This window comes from Merops nubicus, unplaced genomic scaffold, assembly GCF_000691845.1.
Source record: "Merops nubicus isolate BGI_N331 unplaced genomic scaffold, ASM69184v1 scaffold35776, whole genome shotgun sequence".
In the NCBI taxonomy this organism is placed as follows: Eukaryota; Metazoa; Chordata; class Aves; order Coraciiformes; family Meropidae; genus Merops; species Merops nubicus.
Genome location: NW_008617598.1, coordinates 13,062 through 36,962, shown reverse-complemented (window position 1 = coordinate 36,962; position 23,901 = coordinate 13,062). Strand labels below are relative to the sequence as shown.

At 40.1% G+C, this 23,901-nt stretch overlaps 1 protein-coding gene across 1 annotated transcript; it reads left to right on the top strand.

Moving 5' to 3' along the window:
• The first annotated feature begins 3,173 nt into the window (after positions 1-3,173).
• Positions 3,174-15,058, top strand: LOC103775735 (protein FAM122A). The gene is made up of 9 exons (XM_008943209.1): positions 3,174-3,251; positions 7,990-8,046; positions 10,070-10,113; positions 10,193-10,247; positions 10,668-10,760; positions 11,177-11,265; positions 11,948-12,012; positions 13,191-13,287; positions 14,673-15,058. Exons 1-9 carry the CDS (start codon positions 3,234-3,236, stop codon positions 14,830-14,832), a joined length of 678 nt encoding a protein of 225 aa, XP_008941457.1. The 5' UTR covers positions 3,174-3,233; the 3' UTR covers positions 14,833-15,058.
• Positions 15,059-23,901: the final 8,843 nt, after the last annotated feature.

Genomic DNA, 23,901 nt, shown 5'->3' with positions numbered 1-23,901 from the left:
GGGTGTCCCTCTGGCGCGGAGGGCAGATCCGCTGCTGTGCCTGTGTCAAAGCGCTTTGTTCGTTTTCATCTGGGCCTGCTGCGTGTTATGTGGCTGAGAAATATACAGCGCGCAGCCACACGGTTGTGGCCGGCGTTAGAGATAAAGCAGCAATCTGTGTGGTTTCGGCAATGATTAAAAAAAAAACAAAAACGGTGTACTATATCTGATTGCAAGAGTAAATGCTGTCAGAGCAGGCTGAGGTAAGGAAGAACGTTTCATGGTAACTTGAACGATACATTCTACATTCTGTGTTAGACAACGTATCAGTTGTCCTGGAGTTTTTCTGCGTCATACTAATTTTGTTAGTACGTAACAGTGGGAGATGCATGGGAGTTATGTGAACCGTTTGGCTTGGACATTGCCGTCAACCTGTGGCAGGTGGCGTTTGCCGGGGGATTGGATGTTTGCCATATGTTCCAGGTCTAGCTCCCTTCAGCTGGCAGGGCGGAGGCAGTGGCAGACCCAGAAACTGCTGGGGGGAAACTCTTAGATATGCATGGTCTCTTGTGTGGTTCTGTGCTCGGGTAAGTTTGTAACTCGAAAGTGCTATTTCTTGCCTCCTCTGGGCTGTCCTGAATATGGGGGGTGCCCCCGCCTGCTCTGTGGTGGCTACTATCTAACTTTGAGGTGGTTCACCTGCCGCTACTATTAGTAAGTCTGCAGTGTGGCAGAAGATATTGACAACAAGCTTTGTAAAACATACATGATAAGTACTTTATTGATTATTTTCACCTTCAACTTCATGTTTCTGAAAGGAACTAGATATCAAATGACTAACAAATCTCATAACTCTTTCATACCAAAATGATTAACAGTGCATTACAGTTCTGAGGAGATACTAATTATTGGCTATTCAGTCATGATTTAATGTTAAGTAAACATAATTCTGATTCTTTCACATAATCATAATGAAACAACCATCAGTTTGCATTTCCATGCAGTATAGAGGGGTTGTGAATAGCAGTTGTTCCTTAGGGAGTTTTCAGGTAAATTAACTATGTAACTGAGAAGAGATATTATTAAAACCTCAGCCTTTTATAAGTTGTTTCTTAAAAACTGTGAGATCCTGATTTATTAAGGAAAAAAAAAAATCCCATAACCATGCTGTAACCAAATTATTTAATTCATGCTTTGAGGAAGCAGAAGTGTAAGCATGAGCTCTTTCCTTTAAACTGTTCACACACTTTACATGAGGTGTTTATACAAATTAAACTGAAAGGGCATTGAACTAATTTGAGGTGGTTGCAGTGGTTTGCTCATTATTTAGGAATTTGCCAGCAGACTACTGTTTTTGCAAGATTGCAGCTCTTGGCAAGAAATTTCAGATTTTCCCAGAATGGTTTTGTTGTGTAAACTGAAACAAAAGCTCTTGCTCTTGAACAGATTGCTTTATCTACTTTGCCTCCTGTTTTGACTTCTTCATTAAGAGACTTAGTAAGGAGCTTGGAGAAGGAGTTACTGTACAGCCAGAGAACATTTTTAAGTGGAATATTTTATATCACAGAAGTTACTTTTCAGAGAACTTTTGGCTCTTGTTCATGTGACAAATAATACTGATTTTTAATGGGAACTGTAAGAATTTTCTGTGAAAGTCTGAGATCTGACCAGCTGTGGTGTTTTTGCAAAGGAGATTATAGGTAAGGATATTGTATGTGTTTTTTCTCTCACTCTCTTCTAGTTAGCATTGAATGTTGGACTTGGCCTATGGTAATGTGTTACAGAATCATTCCAACCTGTTTTTTCTGTTAAAACTCTGGATTTCAGGAGGTACTGTCATGTTTGCACAGCAGCCTGCACACTTACGCTAGAAAGAAGTTGTGGTGGTTGTCCTCAGCCAGTAAATCTCATCTCTAAACATCATGTCATGGATCCCTTAAATTTTTTTTTCTGTTTCACCTCCTGTCAACTGTATGATCGTTTGTGGCTGTAAACTGAGTGAAACTTTGAAAATTGTAGATGACATCTAGTCATTAAAAACTGATGTTTTAAAGAAAGAGTCAATGCATTGTCTTGGCAAAGCACAGTGCTTATGCCAGTTGCTATTGGTTTTATTACACAGTATAAGCTTTGTTTATTTTTTTTATTTACAGCTAGATAAAATTTATCTAAAACTTGTGTGTCTAACTGGTGCATTTTAAACCAGAGCGTTCTGTTTGTGATGTGTCTTGAAAGTGTATGATGATTATCAGTCTTTACAACAAGGTAATACTGTTGGTCAGATCGGTTTTAAGAAATTGTGTCGTGCTTTCGCTCATTCAAAGTCAGCAGCTGAAACAGAAAGATATAACCCAGTGACTTCTGTAAATTGCATCTGATTACAATCTGACGTATGGATCTGTTTGCCTGTGGAGTTCCTTCATGATTTTTAGGCGTGGGGATTGTATGATTGAGGCTCAAAATTTCTCTTTCTAGTGGCCATAAAACTTAATTACTGCAGTCACATTCATTAAGTGCTGATCAATGGCTGTTGGTGACACTAGTGATGGGCAGTGAAACTTGCTTCAGGAATCAACAGAGCTAAAGCTGCCTCGGGACAGGAGCTCATTTTCTATCCAGTAGCTAACCCTGAGCTGTTCACACGGACGCAGCGCTTCCCAGGCAGGAGCGGGACTGTGGGCAAAGGTCTTGGGGCTTTAAAACCTGATTTTACTGTAGGTTTAGTTTCACCTTTCCTGGACAAAAAGTTCAGAACTTATTAAATGTTTGTAATGATAAGATTTATCAAGATGCTGTATTTTTAAAATTCTATTTTATCTATGGCATTGGAGCTGCTTTCAGTTACTAGTCATAAATGTGTTCTGCTGAATGACGTTCAAAGCAATAGGCAAGCTGCAGCCATTCGAGGCATAACAAATCCCCACAGAAGTCATCAGTCCTAACAATTCTTCCGTTATTCTGAAGACTCAGTAGGATTAATTAAAATCATTAATTGAAGTAGCTGGGACTTGGGGAAATAGCAATTTGGCTTCCACACTCTGCCAACAAGGTAAATGAGTTCTTATATACTTGTCTCTCGAGTGCTTTGTCTTGGAATGACAGCTGTCATAGCATTTGAAGCTGAGCTGATGTTAGAGGTGCTTTTCGGGAGGAAGGAAATGGCGCCTGCCTTGACAAGTGTCTCTTTTCGCAGCGATAACTCGCAGGTGTTCCAGGCCAGCGTGCTGCGCACCCGCAGGAACAGCACCACAGTGATGAACCGTCACAGCCTGGTAAGAGCCTGTCAGAACAGCCACAGAGAGTAGAGAGACAGGGAGATTGCAGTCTGAAACTAGCACCACGTTCAGAAATGGGGCTCTAGGCTCTGAGGTTAATACGCTACAGCTACAGTGAAGTGTTGTTTATAGACCATTTGGCCTTGGAGAATACTTACATTTCATTGTGATCATAACTTTATGAAATGCAAACATGTTCTAAGGTAGCATAAGAAAGGCAGTTTGCAAGGAAAACTAACGATGGATTGTTCAGTAATTGATGTGTTAATTTCTAATAGTAAAAAAAAAAGGCAGTGATGCTCTGATCTGAAGTTGTCTTTATATAACAACCACAGAATAGACTGTTGTAATCAACAACTGATATAAGAACACAGAACAGACTGTTAAAACATGAATCTTGAGACTTCCAGAATGAATGATTCCATATCTCTTAGACATGCTCATTCCCAGTTTCAACTTTTTTCAGATTTCTGTTATTACAGCTTCCAAAATCAGAATTTTAAAAATATTAATCTAAACCCATGGTGCTTCAACCCAGGGAAAATATTGCATATCTTGTGTTTAAGGATCATACAAATGGGGGTAGAAGGGTGTCATTTGGACTGAATATATGCACAGGGTGACATAGGCAGCCTGGTTAGCTAACCCTTGAAGGGTTAGGGTGCATGGGGTAGTAATTTCCTCTAACCAAAAGGAATTTTGGGTTGAACATTCATGTGTAACCAGAAATGTAACATTTCCCCTATGACAAGCTTGAGAAACAGGTAGACGTAGGATAACATCAGCTGCACTGAGTTCGTTATTAATGTTTTGGGAAAATTAAGCGATGTTGGGGTGGGAGTAGTTTCAATTTTCAGGAGGCCTTAGCTGCCTTCTGAAGATCCTTTAGAAATAATTTGTTAGCCCTGCGTTAACAGCTGAAGAATACTACTCTGCTGTTCTCTTGACTGATGCCCCTAGCTACAATTCTGTTTTAAAATTTGGACAAACAGCAAAGGTTTGCATCTGTGACAGAACCTGGATACTTATGTAAAAGTCTAGGAAGAGGGGTGGAAAAGCCTTTTTCCTGCTGGGATATAAAACCTGACAGAATGTATGATGGTCAAGATTTCTTTAAACAACAGTCTCTTTCTTCATTTATATATTTTAGGTAGGCAGCTTAGAGTGAATTTGTTTGTGGTCAGCCAAAAGGAGAAATAAACAAAGGTGAAAGATCAGTTTATTGTGGTTATTTCTTGAACATCCTCAGTTGTTGGGCAAAAAAGATGCTAATTTGGAGTGCATTGCCTGGAGCTGGCTGGAAAGCAGGAGCTAGTTCAGTCATGGTCTGGCTCTTCTGGCTGCCCCTAATAGATACTGCACTCTTCTGGACTGAAATAGTATTCTCATCTTTGTGGGGTGATGTTCTTAACCTTTACCTCACTTTAAGGCTATTAAAAAGCATTTTGAAGGTTAACTTTCTTCAGTCCTGGTTGACCAGGTGCTTACAAAATACAGTTGAAATTTTATTTATGCTAAAAGTCAGGTGCTCCATTAACTGCTCTATCAGTGCCTTGTCCACACTGAAACATCTTTGAGTTATGGGCTGGTTTATGGTTCTGTTGAAGATGGCAGGAAGGATGGAGTTGGAAAGGAGCTTCGAGGTTGTCATCCTTCTATGGTCTTAAACCAGGATCATCCACAGATAAACTATTTTGTGAAAATAATTGACTTTTCAGAGTTAAGGACCCTAAGCAACCTCACCTGGTGTTCTCACTATAGCAAAGAAGTGTAGTTTTATGGTGTTAGAGATGTTCTAAGGAGTTAGATGACATGTACTTTGGTAAATTAAATTTTACAATAATTAGATTAAAAAGTGTACTTCAAAACCCGCTTGTTTTTGTATTTAGGAAAACTAATCCAAGATTTATTGCAGTGTAATTCTAATAAAGGGCTGAAAAGATTCGGTAAGTGACTAGAACTTGTTAAGTTAGTAGTAGAAGTACAGCTAGAATTTTGTGTTTCATTAAACTTTGTGGGGAAAAAAAATTGATTAGTATTTGTCTGATCTGTGTTCACTGTCATGGGAACAAAGGGAGTTGCTAAAGTGCTCTGATAACTGAAGGTCAACTGGTGGAGCTCTTGTCTAGCTCCATCTTCAGGGCTGTTGTGGTTGTCCCGGTTGCTCAGCTGAATTCTAAAATCTTTTTTGAGTAGCTTCTCCAAGAATCAGACTCCAAGTCTTTTATAATGACAGCTAGAGGGGCAGCTATGCCATTTTGGCTGGTGCTTAATCTGCACTGTTCTGACACGAGATGTAATTGCCAAGGAAGGGTCAGCTAGACTCAGTACCCACTGTTTACTTCTTTTCAGAAGATATTGGTGGCCTCTAGTGAATAACTGTTTTGGTGGTTTTTTGGTTTGTATGTGTGGCTGGGGGGTTTGCTTGTTGCTTAAGCAAAGCATTCTAGGTTGTGGTTAGATGTGTAGGTACTATTTCAGCAAAAGTTGATGTTTTACTTTAATTTTTTTTTAAGCTCACTAAGTTCCTTGTTCCATGCTGGTGCTGGCAGAAGACAGGGGGCACTGGAGGGGTGGCAATGGAAGGGCAGAGGCACCAGGGCAGGTGGCTGCTGGCTGTGGCTGTGCTGCCTGCCAGACTGGCCCCTCTGAAACTTTACCTTCGGTGGAAAAGATTATCTAACATTCTGGAGGGGGCAAGGAGGGGAGCTGTTCCTCCTGCAGGTCACAGTCAAATAGGTTGTGATATTTTTTAATTAAGCCAGTTTTAACAAACGAGTTCAGTCCACTTTAGCAAGTACCCTTTAAAAGTCACCAATGCTTCTTTTCACAAGAATTAAATCGAAGGACTACGAACAGGGAAAAAGTGACTTTTAAGCATTAATAGAGCAAGGGTGGTGACTTATGTGAAATGAGAAGTGGGATCCTTGGAGTTAATGGGTTCAGCACGCTAGGTCCTGCAGAGCAACACTTAACTGTCTTTTTTGTAATTTTCATTTTATACTGCAAGCAACTGGTTTCCTATACATTCTATTAATGTCAAACCTTAAATTATGTGGATCACAGTCATAAAATTAGAATATAATGAGTGGAATAAATGCGTTTCTACTGTGGAATGACAGGCTGAATAGGCAGGGATGCCCTATTGTTCAAATCCTTTTCTCTGTGTGAGAATCAAGGTCAACTCAAGGTCCACACTGGCTGGTACAGCTTGGAGGAATTTTTATTAGGTGCACAGGATTTTGGGGAGCCCGGTAAGGAAGTAAAGCTGACCTAAACTGAACCTAAGAAATAGACATTATAGATGTTAGATGTTAGTAGTCTGTATTATGCTGACTAAATTCTGGCATAAACATCAGCCATCCTTGTGAGTCTGAGAGGCCAATACCTTTAGTGAGAAGAAGGATGTGATGTCTTGACGTCTGTTTTTCTTAGGGGGAGGATTCTGGATATATAATGCATTAATAGTCTGTGATAATGTGCCGTAACCTTTTGTATAAGACAGCAAAATCTTTGTCTTCTCCATGGCACTGATTAGAAGATGATGTAGTAAATGGTTAACATAATGTTTGTTAGTTCTCCAAGGTCATAATGAAAAGCTCTAATAATGTTTTGTGGAGGGGATGAAACCTCTCACTGCATAATGTATATAAACACTCATAATACAAACTTTACTTGCTGAACACATCCATTTTAAAAAGACACCTTGTTTTTTGGAGAGGTTGTCAGCATGCAGAGAAAAAGTTAAATCTCTTTTCAAAGCTTTAGCTCTTAATTTTTGATCCCTGAATAGGTTATGACAAAAGGGGTGGTGAGGCACTGGTTGCCCAGAGAAGCTGTGGATGTTCCCTCACTGGAAGTGTTCAAGGACAGGTTGGATGGGTTTTGAGCAACCTGGTCTGCTGGAAGGTGTCCCTGCCCATGGCAGGATGGTTGGAACTAGAAGATCTTTAAGGCCCCTTCCAACCCAAACCATTCTATGAATCTATGAAAAGTCAGTTGAGGGTCAAAAATTTGAGAGATAGTAAATATATGAAAGAAAGTTATATTTTGAGAAAATAATCACTTTTAATTACTTGGGTTTGGGTATGCAGTTTTAGATCATAGTGTTGTAGTGAGATTTTGGTGTGAAACTGACAAAATTAACAGGAGATCATTTTTAGTGACACCTCTGATCTCACCCAAATTGGTGAAGCTTTTGAGAAACCATAAGGAGGGTATTTAACTCTTCATTAGCCTTCTAATAGTTATTTATTTTTTTATTTCATCTGTCAAAGTACTCCTTTATAGGCAATCCAGAAACCTTTTTGCACAATACCTTGGTTTGGCTTTGCATTTTTAAGGGATCTATTGGGGAGCCTTCTTGATCACTTAAATGAAAATATTCTTAATAACTTAAATGAAAATGTTTGTACATCTGTATATATTAAGGGTGGCAGCATGCTAGTTAAAAGGCTGTGAGTTCTAGTGCCTGAAACTGCAGTGAAAGGCAGGCCAATGCCAATTAGCACCCGTGAGCATACAAAGCAGCATCATGTAGAAGTACATATTATCGTGTTGTTGCAAGTCATTAAGGTACTTTTTATATACTGAGGATGTTGTAATTTTTTTTTTGCAATTTTTGTTTAGTTTAGGATGGCACTATAGGGGGGTCACTAACATTCCTCATTCCTGCACCTTTCCCTTCCCTCTGTAGTTTCTAAGTGTTTCAGTTGCATGTGGCCTTGTTTTGCAGTTTGTGCCATCCTCTCCCATCCGTATTCCTAGCAGTCGTCTACATCAAATCAAACAGGTAAGCACAGATTATAATTTTTTTGACATTTTGACTTTTTTTTTCTTATAGGTGGTTGGAGTTTTATTTTCAGTTAATGTGTAATGCCTTTCAAATGGCTGTGGATTTTACCTTGGAACTGCAGTACAAAGTCTGCTGTAGTCTATCATTTCACGGTGTTTTCAAAAGTAGAGGCTGTGTCTTGTCTGCAGAGTTTTAGATTTCAAAGTAGAAGGCATTTTATACCAAGAAGAAGATTTGAGCAGAAAGAGAAATCTTCAAATGGACATTTTATTAAAAAACACCTTTAATGTAAGCCCTTAGGGTAAAGTTTCACCAAGTTTTTGGCAGTCGTGCCAGTGTAAATATTCAGGGCCAATAACAAAGTGTTCCTTAACTTGTGTTGGCACAAGACTTTTGTGCAGCCAGAAAATGAACTGGATAAGGAAGCATTCTGCTTAGGAAATAGTTTGGACTCTTCTGGCTGGGCTATTTTTCATCTGTATAATTTTCTTATCCAGCTCACTGTACTTGTGCTGTCGCAGCATGAGCAGAGGGGGAAGGGCACAAGAGCAAACACTTAGGAAGGGGGGTGGGGTGGCAAATATCTGAGCAGGCTTAAATAGCACTGCTCCCAGACAAGAGACCGCAGCCTAGAGGCCCGAGCTTTAAAATCAACAAGCTTGAGCTCTTGTGGCTCCTCCATTTTAGATGTAAACTTTTTGACAGTACAATGTTGTTAAAATTTGCTTGAAGATGCTTGGGGTATTTTTTTGTTTGTTTGTTTGTTTTTGTTTTGCTTGTTAGTTTTCAGTGAATAGGGTTGAGTTTTACAGGGTGAAAAGTAAGAAAAAATGCAGTGCTTCAGCATTTTCAGGGTATGATGTCTGAAGTGATAAAAGACACTTCTGCTTCCCAACTCAGTTATTTAAGGTGTCTTCACAGTAATCTTGAAGAAAATAACTGCTTGCTTTCATTATATAAATAATTTACTGATTTAAAGAGACTCAAGTGTTCAGGTCAGTTGTAGAGCTGTTTTTATCAATATAAAACCCCTTAGGATTAATCTGTATATGTGATGAGAGCAGGGGTGTGAACTACTTCAATTCCATTGCAATATTACATGAAGTGAAGTTTGATAATTCAGTTTCCTTTTTAAATACTTCTGTATTCATAATTGTGCCATACATTTATTAAACTGAAGAATGACGATTCTTAATTTCTCTTGATTATTAAATTCACAAATTGAAATTCCATGTCCTGTATATTTACTGGCACAGATGGGAACCTGTGTGATTTATTTCCCATCTCATTCCAATCTTAGCAAATAGTCACACAGTTGAACTAGGTTAGTAAGATTCTTCCTACATTTGAAGACTGAAGATATTTAGCTGAGCTTTTACTCTTGACCTGAACTGGATTAGGGAATCTGCTCATTCACTCCCCAGACTGGATAGTGTTCAGTCAGTTTTAAGGAATGAAATCTAAGAGGAAGATGAGTCAAGTTTGTACTTTAACTTGGTGTTCATCTTTATTTTAATTTTGTATCTTTGTTCCATTTTAATAACATTTTATGGATGTTTTAGAAAAAAAAATATTTCCAAATTCATTGCATACAGTGCACTGTATAGCAAATGAAATGCTGACAAGAGTCAGGTTAGTTACTTATCCGTGGAATAAAGTAAGAAGCCACTTTGGGAAATATTATTATCCAAGACTCATAAAGTTGCTCTAGCATGTGCAGAATTTTTGGTTCGTATTATTGATAAGTTTTGCAACTGCTTCTTCAACAGTAAGGAAAATAAAAAAGCTGCTGGAGAAACAGCCAGCTCCCATCAGCACTTCTGATGTGATTGTACCACTGGCTGCGTCTCCTTCCCCCCTCTCCCCTCCACTCCTCACGTAGTGAGAGCTTAAGGTCTTTGTTCCTAAATCAAGTTGACTTAAATTTTTGATGTATCAAAGTGAAATGAAACCAACTTTTCTGATTTGCCGTAGCAAAACTTTTTTTGGGTCTTATTTTTTCATCTGCTAATGTTTTTAGGAAGAAGGAATGAACCTGATGAACAGAGAAACAGTACGTGAACGGTAAGCATTGAGTCAAAGGGGAATACTTAATGCAGTCTTCTGTGGGCCTGGGACAACACATTTCTTTTCTTCTTTGTAGAGAAGTGCAAGTAGCAATGCAGATGAGTCACTCATGGGAGGAGAGCTTGAGTCTGGTAATGCATTCATGCTTTAATTTGTGTTTTTATTATTAGTATCAGGGCACTAGAGACTCTCTCACGTCAACATTTTCTTTTATAGTTTCACCTGCAATTAAGGTGTTAGTAGATCATTGCTTTTGATCAGCAATTTTTCACACTAACAAGGCACAGAATTATCAGTTGTTTGAGGATACCTGTGGGTTCCTTGGGCTGGTATGTCAAAAGCAAATGCATGGATGTCTGCCTGTTTGAATTTTCTTCCACATTCTGATACTCAGTAATATTTTTTTTGTTGCCGAATGTAAGCTCATAAATGGCTACCAAAAAATTATTATGATGGAGGATAACTTTGGAATGTTACTCAGTTTCACACCAATCAGTCCTTTTCATGCCAAGGTATCTGCCCATAAGATTAATTATGTGTACTATTTACAGAGCGACAATGATTTTGAAAAATCATCATCACCAAAGCAAGTAGACTTTGTCCCAGTTTCTCCAGCTCCTTCACCTACCAGAGGAATAGGGAAGGTGAGCAAAATGTGGTAGTAAAGATTTTATCTCAAGTAGTGCTAACTAAATTCAACTGAGTTAGTAGCCAAAGACTAAACCACCTGCTCCTTTCTACTTCAGATGCAAACAAGAAACTAGAGATAAAAAAAACCCCAAACTTAAAACCTCAAAAAAGAAAACACCAGCTGTTTAATCAGACTATGGTGGAATAAATCCTTGTCAACTTGCCTGTGTTCTGCATGAAAATGGAATCTGCCCAATGTTGTTTGTTTTGGTTTTTTTTCCTCAGTGGTAAGAACTGGTATATCAGCATACCCAGCCATACTGACTGGTTGCTTAATTTGATAGCAGGTTGCTTATTTACCTGTGACAAAGATCAGTTGTTACCATATGGGATTGTTTATACCTAAATAACACAAACTGTTTTATCTCAGCAATGTTTCTCACCATCTCTGCAAAGTTTGGTGAGTAGCAGTGGATTACCTCCAAGTCCTAGCCCAAGTCCCACGAGACGATTTTCAAGGTAAGTACCAGTTCATATCAATAACAGAGTATTGGCATAGCTTATTCACAGTAGGCTTTTGAAATGCCAGGATTTGTTATATCCATGGTTAATTTCTGATCACACGTACAACTTTAGATATTCATGTAAACTTTAGGTTTTACAATGCTCTAAAATATTTAAATCCTCACTTTGTAAGATCAGGACAGTGGGCTGCATTGTGGCACCTGTCTTCTCAGTGCAGTCTCCATATTGCTTAATCACATCTCAAGTAATTGAATTTATTTCTGAAGGGGGAAAAAGCCAAACAGATTCAGGGTTTGTTACTAATTCTGTTTTTAGATGCATTAGATGTTTTGAGTGATGTGGGCATGCAATTAAATTTTATTAATGCCCTAGTTGCCCCAAGAGTTCAGCAAAGTACTGCCTGTCAGCTGAGGTCTAGCCAGGGACTAGATGTGAGTTTTTAGACTGCCCAAGCTGTGAAATAATGTGATTAAACTTTTTCTGTTAAAGTCTGTGCTTCCTGGTCTTTCTTTGAGGAGTAAGGGGAAAAAAAAAAAAAAAGACTTAATCTGGATAAGCTGTTTTAATGACTACTGTTTTCTGCTTAGTAGTTTATCTGTGTGTCTTTTGATTCTTTACATGTTTTCAGCCTTCCTTTTTTAATGATGATATCAGTATAGCCTATATCTTCTTTTAGCAGGAGAAGCCAGAGTCCAATTAACTGCATTCGACCAAGTGTTCTTGGGTCCATGAAAAGAAAAGGTACAGTGTTTGCCTTTGGCTAGTAAAATAGGCCAGCTTGTTAAATTTATAATAATTCATATAGCTGTCTTTATAATTCTGTTCAACTGGATGATACTTCAAAGAGTGACTAGAAATAGAAGATATTAGATGACCCAACAATGATGATGAGCTGTTTGTAGGGATAATAAAGACTTCCCACAAGCCCTTGCTGTTTGGTTTCCCACAAGCCTCTTGCATTTGTGCCTCTGCAGAAATGAGCAGCCAGCTCCAGAACCTGTGACACAATAGATATGCCCAGTCACATCTTCACCTGAAAAACCTCCAGATGCTTTCATGTAGGAAACTCTTCTAGAAGTGGGCAGAAGTCACTTAATTTTACTATTCCATAAAACTAATGGTTTTTCAGTTCTAGTGTCTCTCCATTGCTGTAGTCATAGATATGATAAGAAACTAATGTAACCTGCTTAACAAAACAAGAAATACAACTATTGGTGTATTAACTTAAATAAAAATTTTGAAAGCCATAGCTAACTGGAGTGCACAGGTGCTGTAGATTTAAAATCAGTCTTCAAAACCAAAAGCTGATGCAAAGACCTTACAGCTTTATTGGGGAAAGTTTCTTTGCCTTCCTACATTTTTCTTTGAGTTTAAATTCTGGTTATTCCCTCTGGTTTTATATCTTCTTGCTTTGCCTTTAACAGAACAATTCCGGCTCTGAGACAGCTTTCAAAATGCTTTCATCTGAGTTCTGCCACAGCCTATTTAAGCATATATCTATCCTCCATTCTTCTAGAGTATTTGGAAATCAAAGTCAATATATGAGTTTAGTGATAACCTAGGTGTTGTTTTTATTGATTGCAAAAGGAAAACAAGCTTTCCTCATTCTTAGTATCGGCTTTGGTGGAGCCGTGAGCTGATAGCTGAATAGACTGAAACAAAACGATTGTTCTTTGCTACTAAAGAATAAATATTTGATACACAAACCTCAGTTCATAACTCATGAAATTTTACTAAAATGTTTCCAAGATATAGATAATCTTTAAAATTTCAGCACTGAACTTCTGTTTTGCATATAGGTATCACTCTGTTGTAACAAGTTTGAACCTCTACTCTGTTTGCTCTGTAGAAGCACATTTAAAGTGAATTTTACTGTAAATGACTAGTAATTTTTTACCACTCCTTATCTCTTACCAAAGGTGTAACAGAGATAGAAGATCATCCCAAAAGATTATTCCAAGGATCTACCAACATGCTTACCACTGAAGTTTCACATCAGGCGGACCTTGGGGGATGGTAAATGCTCTGCTATTTATTGTGTTGACCTCATCAGAAGAATTACAAGTCTTTTTCCATCTAGCAGCAATGATGCTTAAAGTTGTTTTGTTTTATTTTATTTTAATACAGACAGCTCTTAATTTTGAAGCACTGTAATTATCACAGTAGTCAGGCAATAATATCCACTACAGTGTTAGAGTTTCTAGGACTGACTGTTAACATGTTTCACTTATATAGGAGTTGAGCATATTTAGGAAAAGATACCTCATGGCCAGCAATTTTTGGAGTCTAGTTTCAAGTTGCAATCAAATGTGAATGCTAATGCTTGTAGACAGATTGTTTTGGGGTTTTTTTCCTTTTTTTTTTTTTTTTTTTTTTTTGCTCCTTTCTGCTTAGTCACATAGAGAAAACTTGTTTGTCTGCATCTCCTTGCTGCATGGAGATAAAAAGTCCTATCTTAAATATTGTAAAGTCTTGAAATAGCAAGGGGTTTGCATTTAGTATTTTAGTCAGTAGGTTAATAATACCCAGGGTGTGCCCACCCAACTGTCAAGCCAGGACTGTTCCCAGCACTGCTGTCCTTCTTGCCTCTCGGCTAATGTACGTAGCTGTGCACGAGGTTTGAAGCCGTTGCACTGGCAGTGGTGAAACAGATGTTTTAAAGATACTTTGGAAGCATACCTTCCTTGCACACCCTCTGTGAGTGGGCGTAGCAGTGCAGGGACACTTGCTGCATCTGGGTTTAAGAGACGGTAATTTTAAAAACACTTTGATGCTATCACTGATGACAAATAGCTATCCTAGAGTCATAGGCTTTGGGTTGGAAGGGACCTTTAAAGCTTGTGTAGTTCAACCCCTCCTGCAGTGAGGAAGAACATCTTCAACTAGATCAGGTTGCTCAGAGCCCCAACCTTGAGTGCTTGCAGGGATGGCACAGCTACCACCTGTCTGGGCAATGCTTTCCAGTTATAATTCTGTGTCCTGTGAAGTAGGTAGTGAATGATACAGCTGAAGTATGGACAGTTAATCATCTGCTTTCCTGGCAAGAGAAGTCTCTAGATAGACGTTAGCCCAGAACTTTATAGGGGATGGGGTAAAGCTTCCAATGAATTGCTCTTCCCACCTGATGTTTGTAATCTGTGCACCATTTGGAGGCAAACTGAAGGAGGAAACAGACAGAATGTTATCTGTCTGTTTGGAAGTGACTGCAAGGTGTGTAGCTGCAGATCTGTTTCAAATTATGGAGTTTACTGTTCCTTCAAAGACATATATTTGTTTTTAAAATGCCTTTATAATGAATGGAAGCTATTATTTAAAACTTATCAGAAAGAATGCCTCAGTTCTTGTGTCTTGATGTTACTCTCTTTTTCAGTTCTTGTGTCTTGGTGTTACTCTCTTTTCAGTCTGTCGTCACATGCTCTTGATGACACTAGAAGCAGTGCAGGCTCTTCCTGTGACTCACCAGCTGAAGTCGGCACCAGCACAGACTCTCCAGTGTCACTTTCTGACTCCAGATCTCCTTTTTTACCAGTAGATCTTACGGCTAAGTTACCTATTAATTGAGAAGCAGAAGTCTGCTAATGGACACCAAGAAGCAGGCTGGCTATCAATAAGACTTTCTGTTGTGTGTAACTGATTCTGTTCCTCATAGGAACTTCCAGAAATGGCATTATTTCTAGAAAACTTCCAGAATAGTTCCTTGAGGAGGAATTCACATTTCTAGTGGTTTGTATGACATTTACTAAAATACAGTAAGCATTTGAATTGCAAACATATTTGATGCTAACATCAGTACCCAAGCTGTTGCTTTACAGTGGGTGTTGTCGTCCTGACACGAGTTCCCAACACTGTATGTACGTTCTGCTTGTGGAAGATGTGGCTTTCCAACAGCCCCTGGGCAGTGTCCTCACTAGCATGAAGTGGTGCTTATGTAGTAGCAGATAACTTTCATATTTTCCTCAGTCTGAAGCCAATGAAGCAGCTTACTAATTTGTTTTTATTCCCCAAGTGTTAGATATTTATATTTTTTGCCTTTCGTATGAAAGGGGGAAATGATTCTTGTCTTCTGTTATGATTGGCTGTTAATCAATTCTGTGTTCTAATAAATATCTAAAGAACAAGTTGGTGAATTACCAACTTAAATTTATATGTTGGATTTTATTCATGATCATGACTGCTGTTGTGACTAATTCCAAATTAGGTGTGGAATATTCTTTTGGGGTTTTGTATTATTTGCATTTTCTTCCCCGTTTAGATCATGTATTAGAGTCGTAGATGCTCTATTAAAGGTCTTTTAGTAGGGAAAAATAGTAATAATGTTTGGAACAAAACATTAAATCCTGAGGTTTTAGTGTTTAGTACTTCAGAAGTGCATTATTTTAACGAACAGTATTCATCCTTATATATGATTTGTGGGACAAATACAGTAAGGGATCATGTATTCCTTTCTATAAGCTGAGGCAATCAAAAATGTTTAATCTGTGCTTAATCTCCTGATGTCACTTCCTCAAACAAATGGCATCAAGTTATTTCTGCTGTTCAAAACTTCAGATGCTGATTGGAAGCCTGGAATTTGGTAATCTGAGATGTTTTAGGATTCTTGTACTATGTTGGAAAAATCAGTGTGTTGAGGCATCTTGATCTCAGCTCTGAAATTCCCCGAACAGCAAGAAAAATCTGCAAACCTCACCATAGAAAGCTGTTTCAGGTTTTCCAGTGGCAACCTCATTTTGCTTGTTGACTCCTGTCAGCTCCTGCAGTTGAGCTTTCTCAGCTGGGTCCCCATTTGTACATGTGTATTCATCCGTACTGTGTGGTTTGAAGCCTTCCCTCCAGGGAGGTTAATATCTGAAGTAAAAGCTTTTACTTTTAAACACTAAATCTTTGTCATGTGTGATAAAGTGAGAATAGTATGGAAACTTCCTCAAGTAGAAGAAAAGCCTGCTCTGAACTCTGCTGGGGAAGATGCACATGGATGAAGCCTTGACTGACAGCAGACATCAAAATGAGAAATAGAGGACTTGGAGTGCAAAGACTTGGTGACCTGAGGACCAATGACTAGTTTCCATATGTCCTTATTGTAGGAAGAAAATAGAATGTATTTAATAGTTTGACTGGGTTCAAGTAAGATATGACGTGGTTTACTTCTGGTTTCATGTCTCCTAAGTCATGGTGACAGCCAGCCGTGGAGCGCGGGGCTGTGCTGCCCAGGCTGCCCGCCTGCCCCGGCAGGGGGACGAGTGTCGCTCCTCTGTGCCGGGCCGAGCACGGCGCCGCTGCGTCTTGCAGGTATGTGCCAAAGAGCTGCTGTGCCTTCACTCTCCGTGGTGAGGGCAAGACTTGCCTAAAAATCCTGCTTCTTTCTTAAGAACGAACCTCCTGGTGTCTCTTCCAGTCTTTAAGAGATACATCAGTAGAGGGCTTTAATAGTTGCGTGACGGTCAACTTGTCTCTTTTCTGTGGAATATTTATGCTATTTTTCAAATAAGTGCCAATAAATGGAAAATTAAATGTGTTTTGCTGTCTGAGCTTTGTTAGAGAGGTAAGCGTATTCTTGTTTTCATCTGTGATCAAATGTTTTGACATGAGAATATCTATTGTAACCCATTTCCACCCTAGTTTACATTTTAAGTTGTCCTTAAAATTTGCAGCAGACTTTTCTGTTTTCTTAGTGCAAGGCTACCTTCAAGTTCTTTGACAATGCTAGAAAAAGAATAAATACACAAATACACAAACATTTTCAGCATACTTTAACAGCTAAATGTTGTCCCTAGGTTATACCTAGAGGGAGTTATGGTGGAGTAGTTTGGAAGATAGAAGCTACAGCTGGCTGGTGGGCAATCCTGAGGCTCTTACCTTGTGGGAAGAAGTGGGGAGGGGAGTCTTTGTGGTTTGCCTTGGTAGAGCAATTAACACTATTGGAGGAGAGAAAAATTGTTATAAATCTGCAGTCATTCCTTTCCCTGCTTTCACAAAACAGAAATCATGTTGAACTTGTGGAAAAAGGCATCTCAGTTTGCTGTCTGCCCATGCCGTCAAGAAGCTGCAGTTCTGCTCTTTGGAGGCAGGAGACATGATTTTTTCACCGAAATATTAAACTTCGGAACCCTATTATTGTGCAAAAGTACACATTGGGATTCGTGGAATTAGGGTGTTACATGATGTGCATCATCAACCCTGTACTCGCACAGTAGCTCCATGAGCTGCTGCTGCCTCTGTTGTACTAATTCCACATTTCCTCACAAACCATGAATATTGAAGCTTTGCTTGGTCACGGTTACAGGACTGCTGCAGCTGATGTTCCTTCACTGATCTAGTTTACATGTGGCTGTGCCTTTGTCTTCCTCAGAGGAGAAATGGGCAGCTTTCTTAGGCTGTATTGGAAATGTGAAGATTTTTCTTTTAAGTGTATTTTAGTATATATAAACTTTAATCTGCAACTCTTCTGAAGCATACAGCTGGTTCTCTGCCACCCCTCTCAAATGGCACCTTTCCAAAGTCATGCTTGTGATCAGCAACTTGGTCTGGTTGAAAACTCCCCTGTAGGATCTGCTGGCAATGAAATTGGTTCTTGAGCCCAGTGTGTCTTCCTTGACAACTGATAGGTGTTTTTCTTCCTTCCACCTTCTCCAGAATGACATAGTTGCTGAGGGAACATTGATAACCGTGCCAGCACTCAGGGGACTGTATTTTTGGAATGAACGCTTTGGTGGTTACTGCATTTAGCAGAGGAATAGATACTTAGCACTGGAAGAGAGTCACAAATGCCAGGAAAAATGAGCCTGTGCATCAGCCAGATTAACTTGCCAGGGTCTCGTGTGTGTTGTCAGGAAGCCAGCTGGTCTGAACTGAACACGCAACAGCTGCCTGTGGCCCTCTTGGGGTTTGTATAAGAACTTAATCCTAAATTTGTTCTTTTTCACCTTTCTACAAAAAATTTGAGTGTAAATGATCACCAACCTGTACAAACAAAACAAGTCTCCAAAGTCTTGTCCTGGTGAGATGGAAATATTTTGATTTGTGAATGTGATTTGTGGTTCTAATATCAGGGCTGTATTGGTGAGTCCAGCCCTGCTATTGTGACATTTTTTTGCTAGTGAAGTGACTAAAGGCAGGAGTGACCTCTGGAGCTCCACCAGCTAGCTTCCAGCCTGAGAACAGCTTGTGCGTTCCTCAGCAGTAGTCATTTCAGAAATGTTCACTTTATGCTGTTGTGTTCCTGCATATGCTGGAGTCATAACTCATTTACTTAAAATAGAGAGCTTCAGGAGTCATAATTAAAACGTGTGAACTCTTCATATCCTGTTTTAACCAACCTTTCTCATCACCAACTGGCAGATGGAGTTTAAGTTGATCCCTCTTCTCCTGGAAGCACCAAGTTAAAATATTTGTAAACGTAATTGAATGTTTACAGCTACACTACAGTAATTAAAACCTGACTGATCCAAAGAAGAGCACTTGGCTTGCGAGAGTCCTTTCTGATAAGCGGATGCAAAAATTGTCACCTCGTGTTTTTTTATTTGGCATCTTGTTTCCTGAGGTTGTGTCTTGGATGATGGTTTGTTCATTTATTGTACCTCTAACAGTAGAGACTTCCCATTCCTCTGTATTTGTTGTGAGCATCCTCATTTGATAAACTTGGGATGGGCTGAGAGCCAGCCCAGGCTTTGGTCAGGAGATGCATTTCCTCTGTCACAATGGGCTCCAAACAGACAGCTGCTACATCTGAAAGACCCAGATCCTGTGCACCTGCTGGAGGGGAGAGATTGCCTCCTCTGTGGGGTTTTGTGGTAGAAGCATGAGAGGAGAGGAAAACAAAACAAAACTGAAGGAGAATAACCGGATTTCAGTAGCTGGCTGGGGAACAGGAATTTCAGAGGGGAGGAGGAGTTGAGTGCATTTAAACCGAAAGCAGGCCTTTTCGTGCTGGTTCCCCTGTGACTCACAAGGAACTGGTGTGACTTCCCTAGTCCTGTGAAGATTTCTCAGGCAAATCATCTGGCATTTATCAAACTTGAAATTCTTCTGGTAATTTAGTTTCTTCTTTTACTTGCTTCATAAGAGCCTTGGAAAATGCTTATTACTTAAGACTTCCTTCCATGATTAATAATGGCATGTGAATGTTTACAGTTTTGCTGGATGTCAACTTAAGCAGGAAGAGCTGCCTAAGTGGGAGCCATTTTTTGCTGCGGGTACTAACCCTTGGAAATGTTGTTCTTGCGATTACTTTTTCCTCTTGTGTGGAGAAAACCCCATGATGTGCATATTGTGAGTTGGGCTTTTTTTTTTGTGGCACAGAAATAGCGTACTGTGTTGTCTTTCAAGCCAGCTTAAATCAGGCTGTGTGACACTGCAATCGCTCTGAGAAACTTCCTGCTAAAAATAAGTTGAGATCCTTTCGCTTCAGCAGTCGGTTTTGATTTTGGAGATTCCTGGCAGATTCCTGAGGGAAAGGCGCTAGCGGGTTTGGTGATGTTGATGGAACACGAGATTCCAGAGCCTTACAGCACAGTTTTGTCTCCTAATGGTGGTTTCTTGTTTGTCAAAGTGTATGTTCATCTACTGCCTTGACGTTTGTACCTCAAGGCACCTAGAGCACCTGCAGCTTCCTAGAGAATGCTCTCATTTTGTTACTGTAAGTTGTATTTTGTTATTGTACTGTTAAATCCCCTTTTTTAACTGTAAAGATGGATTGAATTGCCTTACAGACTCTTGGTTCTTTTATTCCATGTGATATGCATTTTATCGGTCATCTTTGTTCCTCCTTAGTATCTCTTGTCCTGCTAGGATCAGGATGATGCCATTCCGTGTGTCTGACCTGGTATGGCCGGACGGAGGGATTGCAGGGAGCCTGTTGCTCAGGTGGCCTTCTTACCAGCCTGCTCCTCATAGTGAGGAGATAGCCATTGCTTTGGCTGTGCCACTGTAATCATGGCTGTGATCTTGCTTGAGTTACTGCTCTTTAAAAGACCAGTGTCTATTACTTTGCCTGCATGTAATTCCACATCGTATTGTCAGCGTGGTTACAGAGCTTTGCAAATTTTCAAGGGCTGATATGCATTAGCTACAGTTCATTATCCAAAGTAAACAGCTAGTTAGCATACAGCAGAGAGCTTCTACAGAGGACAAAAATAGACCAAAAAGGGAGTACATCCCCTTAAGTGGCTGTAGTTGCTAAGCTGTGTGCATCGCATGCCTGTGTTCATTCCTCCAGTACTCAGGGTTTGAGGAAACGCAGATTCTCTAGACCACTTTTATTTATACATCTGTTATCTTCAAATGGCTCTGGCCAGATTGTGTAGCATTGGTTTTTCCCAGCCTTCACTAGCTTACGTGTAGCAGTACTGAGCAAGTGATATGCTGCTGGCAACTGCATTCTTCACTTGCCTTCAACAGTCTCAGTCTTTAATTTAATTTCCTCGGGCAGCAAGTTATGCCCACAAGGGATGATGGACTCCATTGTCAGCATCATTAACTTTGGCTGTTTCTCCTCCAGCTCTGAGAAGAGATGGTACTCTCTCTAGCACTACCACAAAGAGGCAAGCGCCCTGTTTCACAGGCACATAGAACATGTTTTTCTATGGCCACTCAGCCCCTGTCTCTGCAGGCAGCTAGGCAGGAGGATCACATACCAGAATTACTCAGCCCTACATGCTTTGTATTGCAGCCTGTTCCCTTACTGCATTATTTTTCCCCCAGCAGTGTCTCATACAAAGTGTGAGGGCAAAGTACCAGGGCTGCTCTGACCCAAGAACTCAAAATCCCTCTTGGCAGAGAAGGTGATTTAAGGTCTGGGTTTCAGACCTGTACAGCTTGGTGCCTGAATTTTCAGGTTGCCCTGGATGACCACATGCCCTGTGAAGCATATATCACATGGCACCTGAGAACTTTCTTGCCTGTAAACAAAGTATTCCTGGATCTGGTTTCTGGGCTCAGGCAAGTTCCCTTCTATAGCCTTGCTCTACCAAGTGGGACAGATTACCAGTGCACATAAACCTGGAGATGCATACTCCTCACAAAGGAAAAGGGTGATGGAACTTGGCATTTATAAGGAAAGCCAAGTATCTTAAATATACATTGACAAATGAGGACTAAAGTATGGTCATTTATTGCCAAGCCTATTTGGCAGCCTCTTTCCAGCTGAGGCTTGTTGGTTATCAGATAACTTCCTACACATGAACATACAATGAAACAACATACGATTGGCTTTGACAGTTCTTAGCTAGTCAAGTCCAGGATGGACAGCAGCAGTTCAGCATTTCCCTCTGCAGGGACTGGGTCTGTTTCCAGGTGTTCCCCATCTGAGGTGGCTTGACCCACTCTCCAGTCCTGGGGGGGCTCCGTCAGCTGTGATCCCTGGTGAAATGAACTGATTATCTGAAAGCCCCATCTGTCCCTGGAGCTCTGAAACAGTTCTAGTCCTTCCATTGGAGTTTTAAGCATTCTGTGACTCACTCCTTTGGGGGAAACAGGGACATCCGTGTGCTTTCTGATCCAGACAAGTGCAAACACCTACAGGAGATCATGTACTGAGTCTGTAGCTGCTGGGAGTGACGCTGATGAAAGTGATCTCGGCAGCGCTCCCGCTCCCTGCCTGCCAGCACTGCTGGCTTGAGATATCAGTAACGTAGCAGGGGCTGGGTAAACAGCAGAGTTGTTTCTGCTGGATGATCTTAAAGCCCTCCTCACTGTCTCCTGAAAATACTTTTCCACTCAAGGAAGTGACTGTTATGTTTATGTAAAGGGTCAGGAGTGGGAAATGACGTGAACACTTAACTGCTTTTCCTGGAGTTTTTAAGAGGAGTCATATCCACCGTCTCGGGCCTTTTTTCCCAAAGCATTCAGTGTTTTCTGGAATGCTGTTAAGGATGTGCATGCATGTGTACGTACACAGGTGCATCGGAAACCATCTTTCAAATCTTGTGTATCCACCTGCTAAAATTTTACTCATGTCTCCCTGTGACCCTGGTGTAACATTTTGATAGATTCCCCCTCACAGGGCTGTACTGAAGCTGTCCTCAGGTCTTGTTTTCCCTGCAATGGAATAAATCTGTGATTACACAGCATGCTGTAATCTTCCTGAAGTAGAAAGAAATCAAAATTCACATCTGTCATGCTTATTTTGCCCAAGCCCCAGTTTTATCTGCACCTGCTGAGTTACATTGTGCATTTAATCTTTTTTATCTGTGTATTGCTCCTTGCCCTTGAAAAAGAAATGGCCCAATGTTCTACTCTTTTTAGTTGCTGATAACTTTTTATTACTGATTCCCTTGGTCAAGGTGCGTTTTCCTAAACCAATTGCTTCTCTTTAAATTCCTTGAAGAGGAATACTAGCAGCCTGGGTCTCTGGGGTCCTGTAATCTCAATTCCCAAGTCTTGTGTGTGCACTGTCCTGCAGCATGGATGTGTTCAGACTTGGTTATAGTGACCGAGTTCCTGCATGTGGGATGTTCTCTCTTCCCTACTTCTGCAAGTGCCTGGCAACACACAATCCTGGCCCAGGACTGGAATTCGAGGATGGGGGCGGAGAGATGGGTTGGTTTGTTGGTTTGTTTTGTTAAGATTGGATTGGCACAATAATTTAAATCTTAATGCATAACAGCCAGGCTAACATACCACATGGCAGTTTTAACTGCCTAATTTCTGCTCAGTTCCCTCACCCTTCCTCAAGAAGCAGGTTAAACCACCTCATGAAAATCAGAATTAACAGTGCAGGGACTTAACATGGTTCTACAGTGGTAGGAAACTGCTGTGGCCAACCAGGGTCTGAGTGTCTGCAGCAGGGCTCTGGGACACAGCTCTCTCAAACCAGTCATCAACCTAAACAATGTGTGATGTTTGACTTTTCTGTATCATCTGACACTAATAGATGACACAATCTCCATTCTTCTGAGAATAAAGCTAAAGTAATATTTTATTGCCCTTTAAAGACTTACTTGTATTATATAAGAAAAAACGTACAGTGATTAACAGCTTAAATTCAACCTTTCTCTCTCCCTTTTTTTTTTTCAGCAACCCTGTTATCTGCTTGGTTTCTTCCATGTATAAGCAGGAAAAGTGGCTCACAACATGCACAGGGAAAGGAGGGTTAACTTACAAAATGTTGTTTACACAGATCAGAGCATAATATATAGACTTCTTATAAACAAAGACTTGCATGTATGATCAAATGCAGTATCAGCAGCCCTTCAGTAGAAGTATTTTAAACCTTAATCTGTGGACAATGAAATGTCAAATGAAGGTAAATACTTGTTACATGAAAAAAACGTTCACCCAGAATATAAAACTAGAATTAGAGCAGGAGTTCCTGATAAGAAAAAGACCCCCCATCTTAGCTGTGGAGGTGAAGGGATGGCAGAGTAACACGTTTGTTGCTATGTTTAGTTTGGTCTCTAAAATAGAAAAAAAAAAAAAGGTGAATTTTATATTAGGGTGCAGTGTCAGTTCAACTTGTTAATGCCACTTAGTTCACGTATTGCATGCGTCCCTACAGAATGAAAGAATCTGAGTATAGAACTTGTTTTTATTATCTACAGTTGTGATACAAAATGGCTGCTGCAGAAATCACTTCCCCAGGTAAGAGCACGAGCACTCAACAATACATCAGTAACAATGAAGTAAGGAATTTGAGAA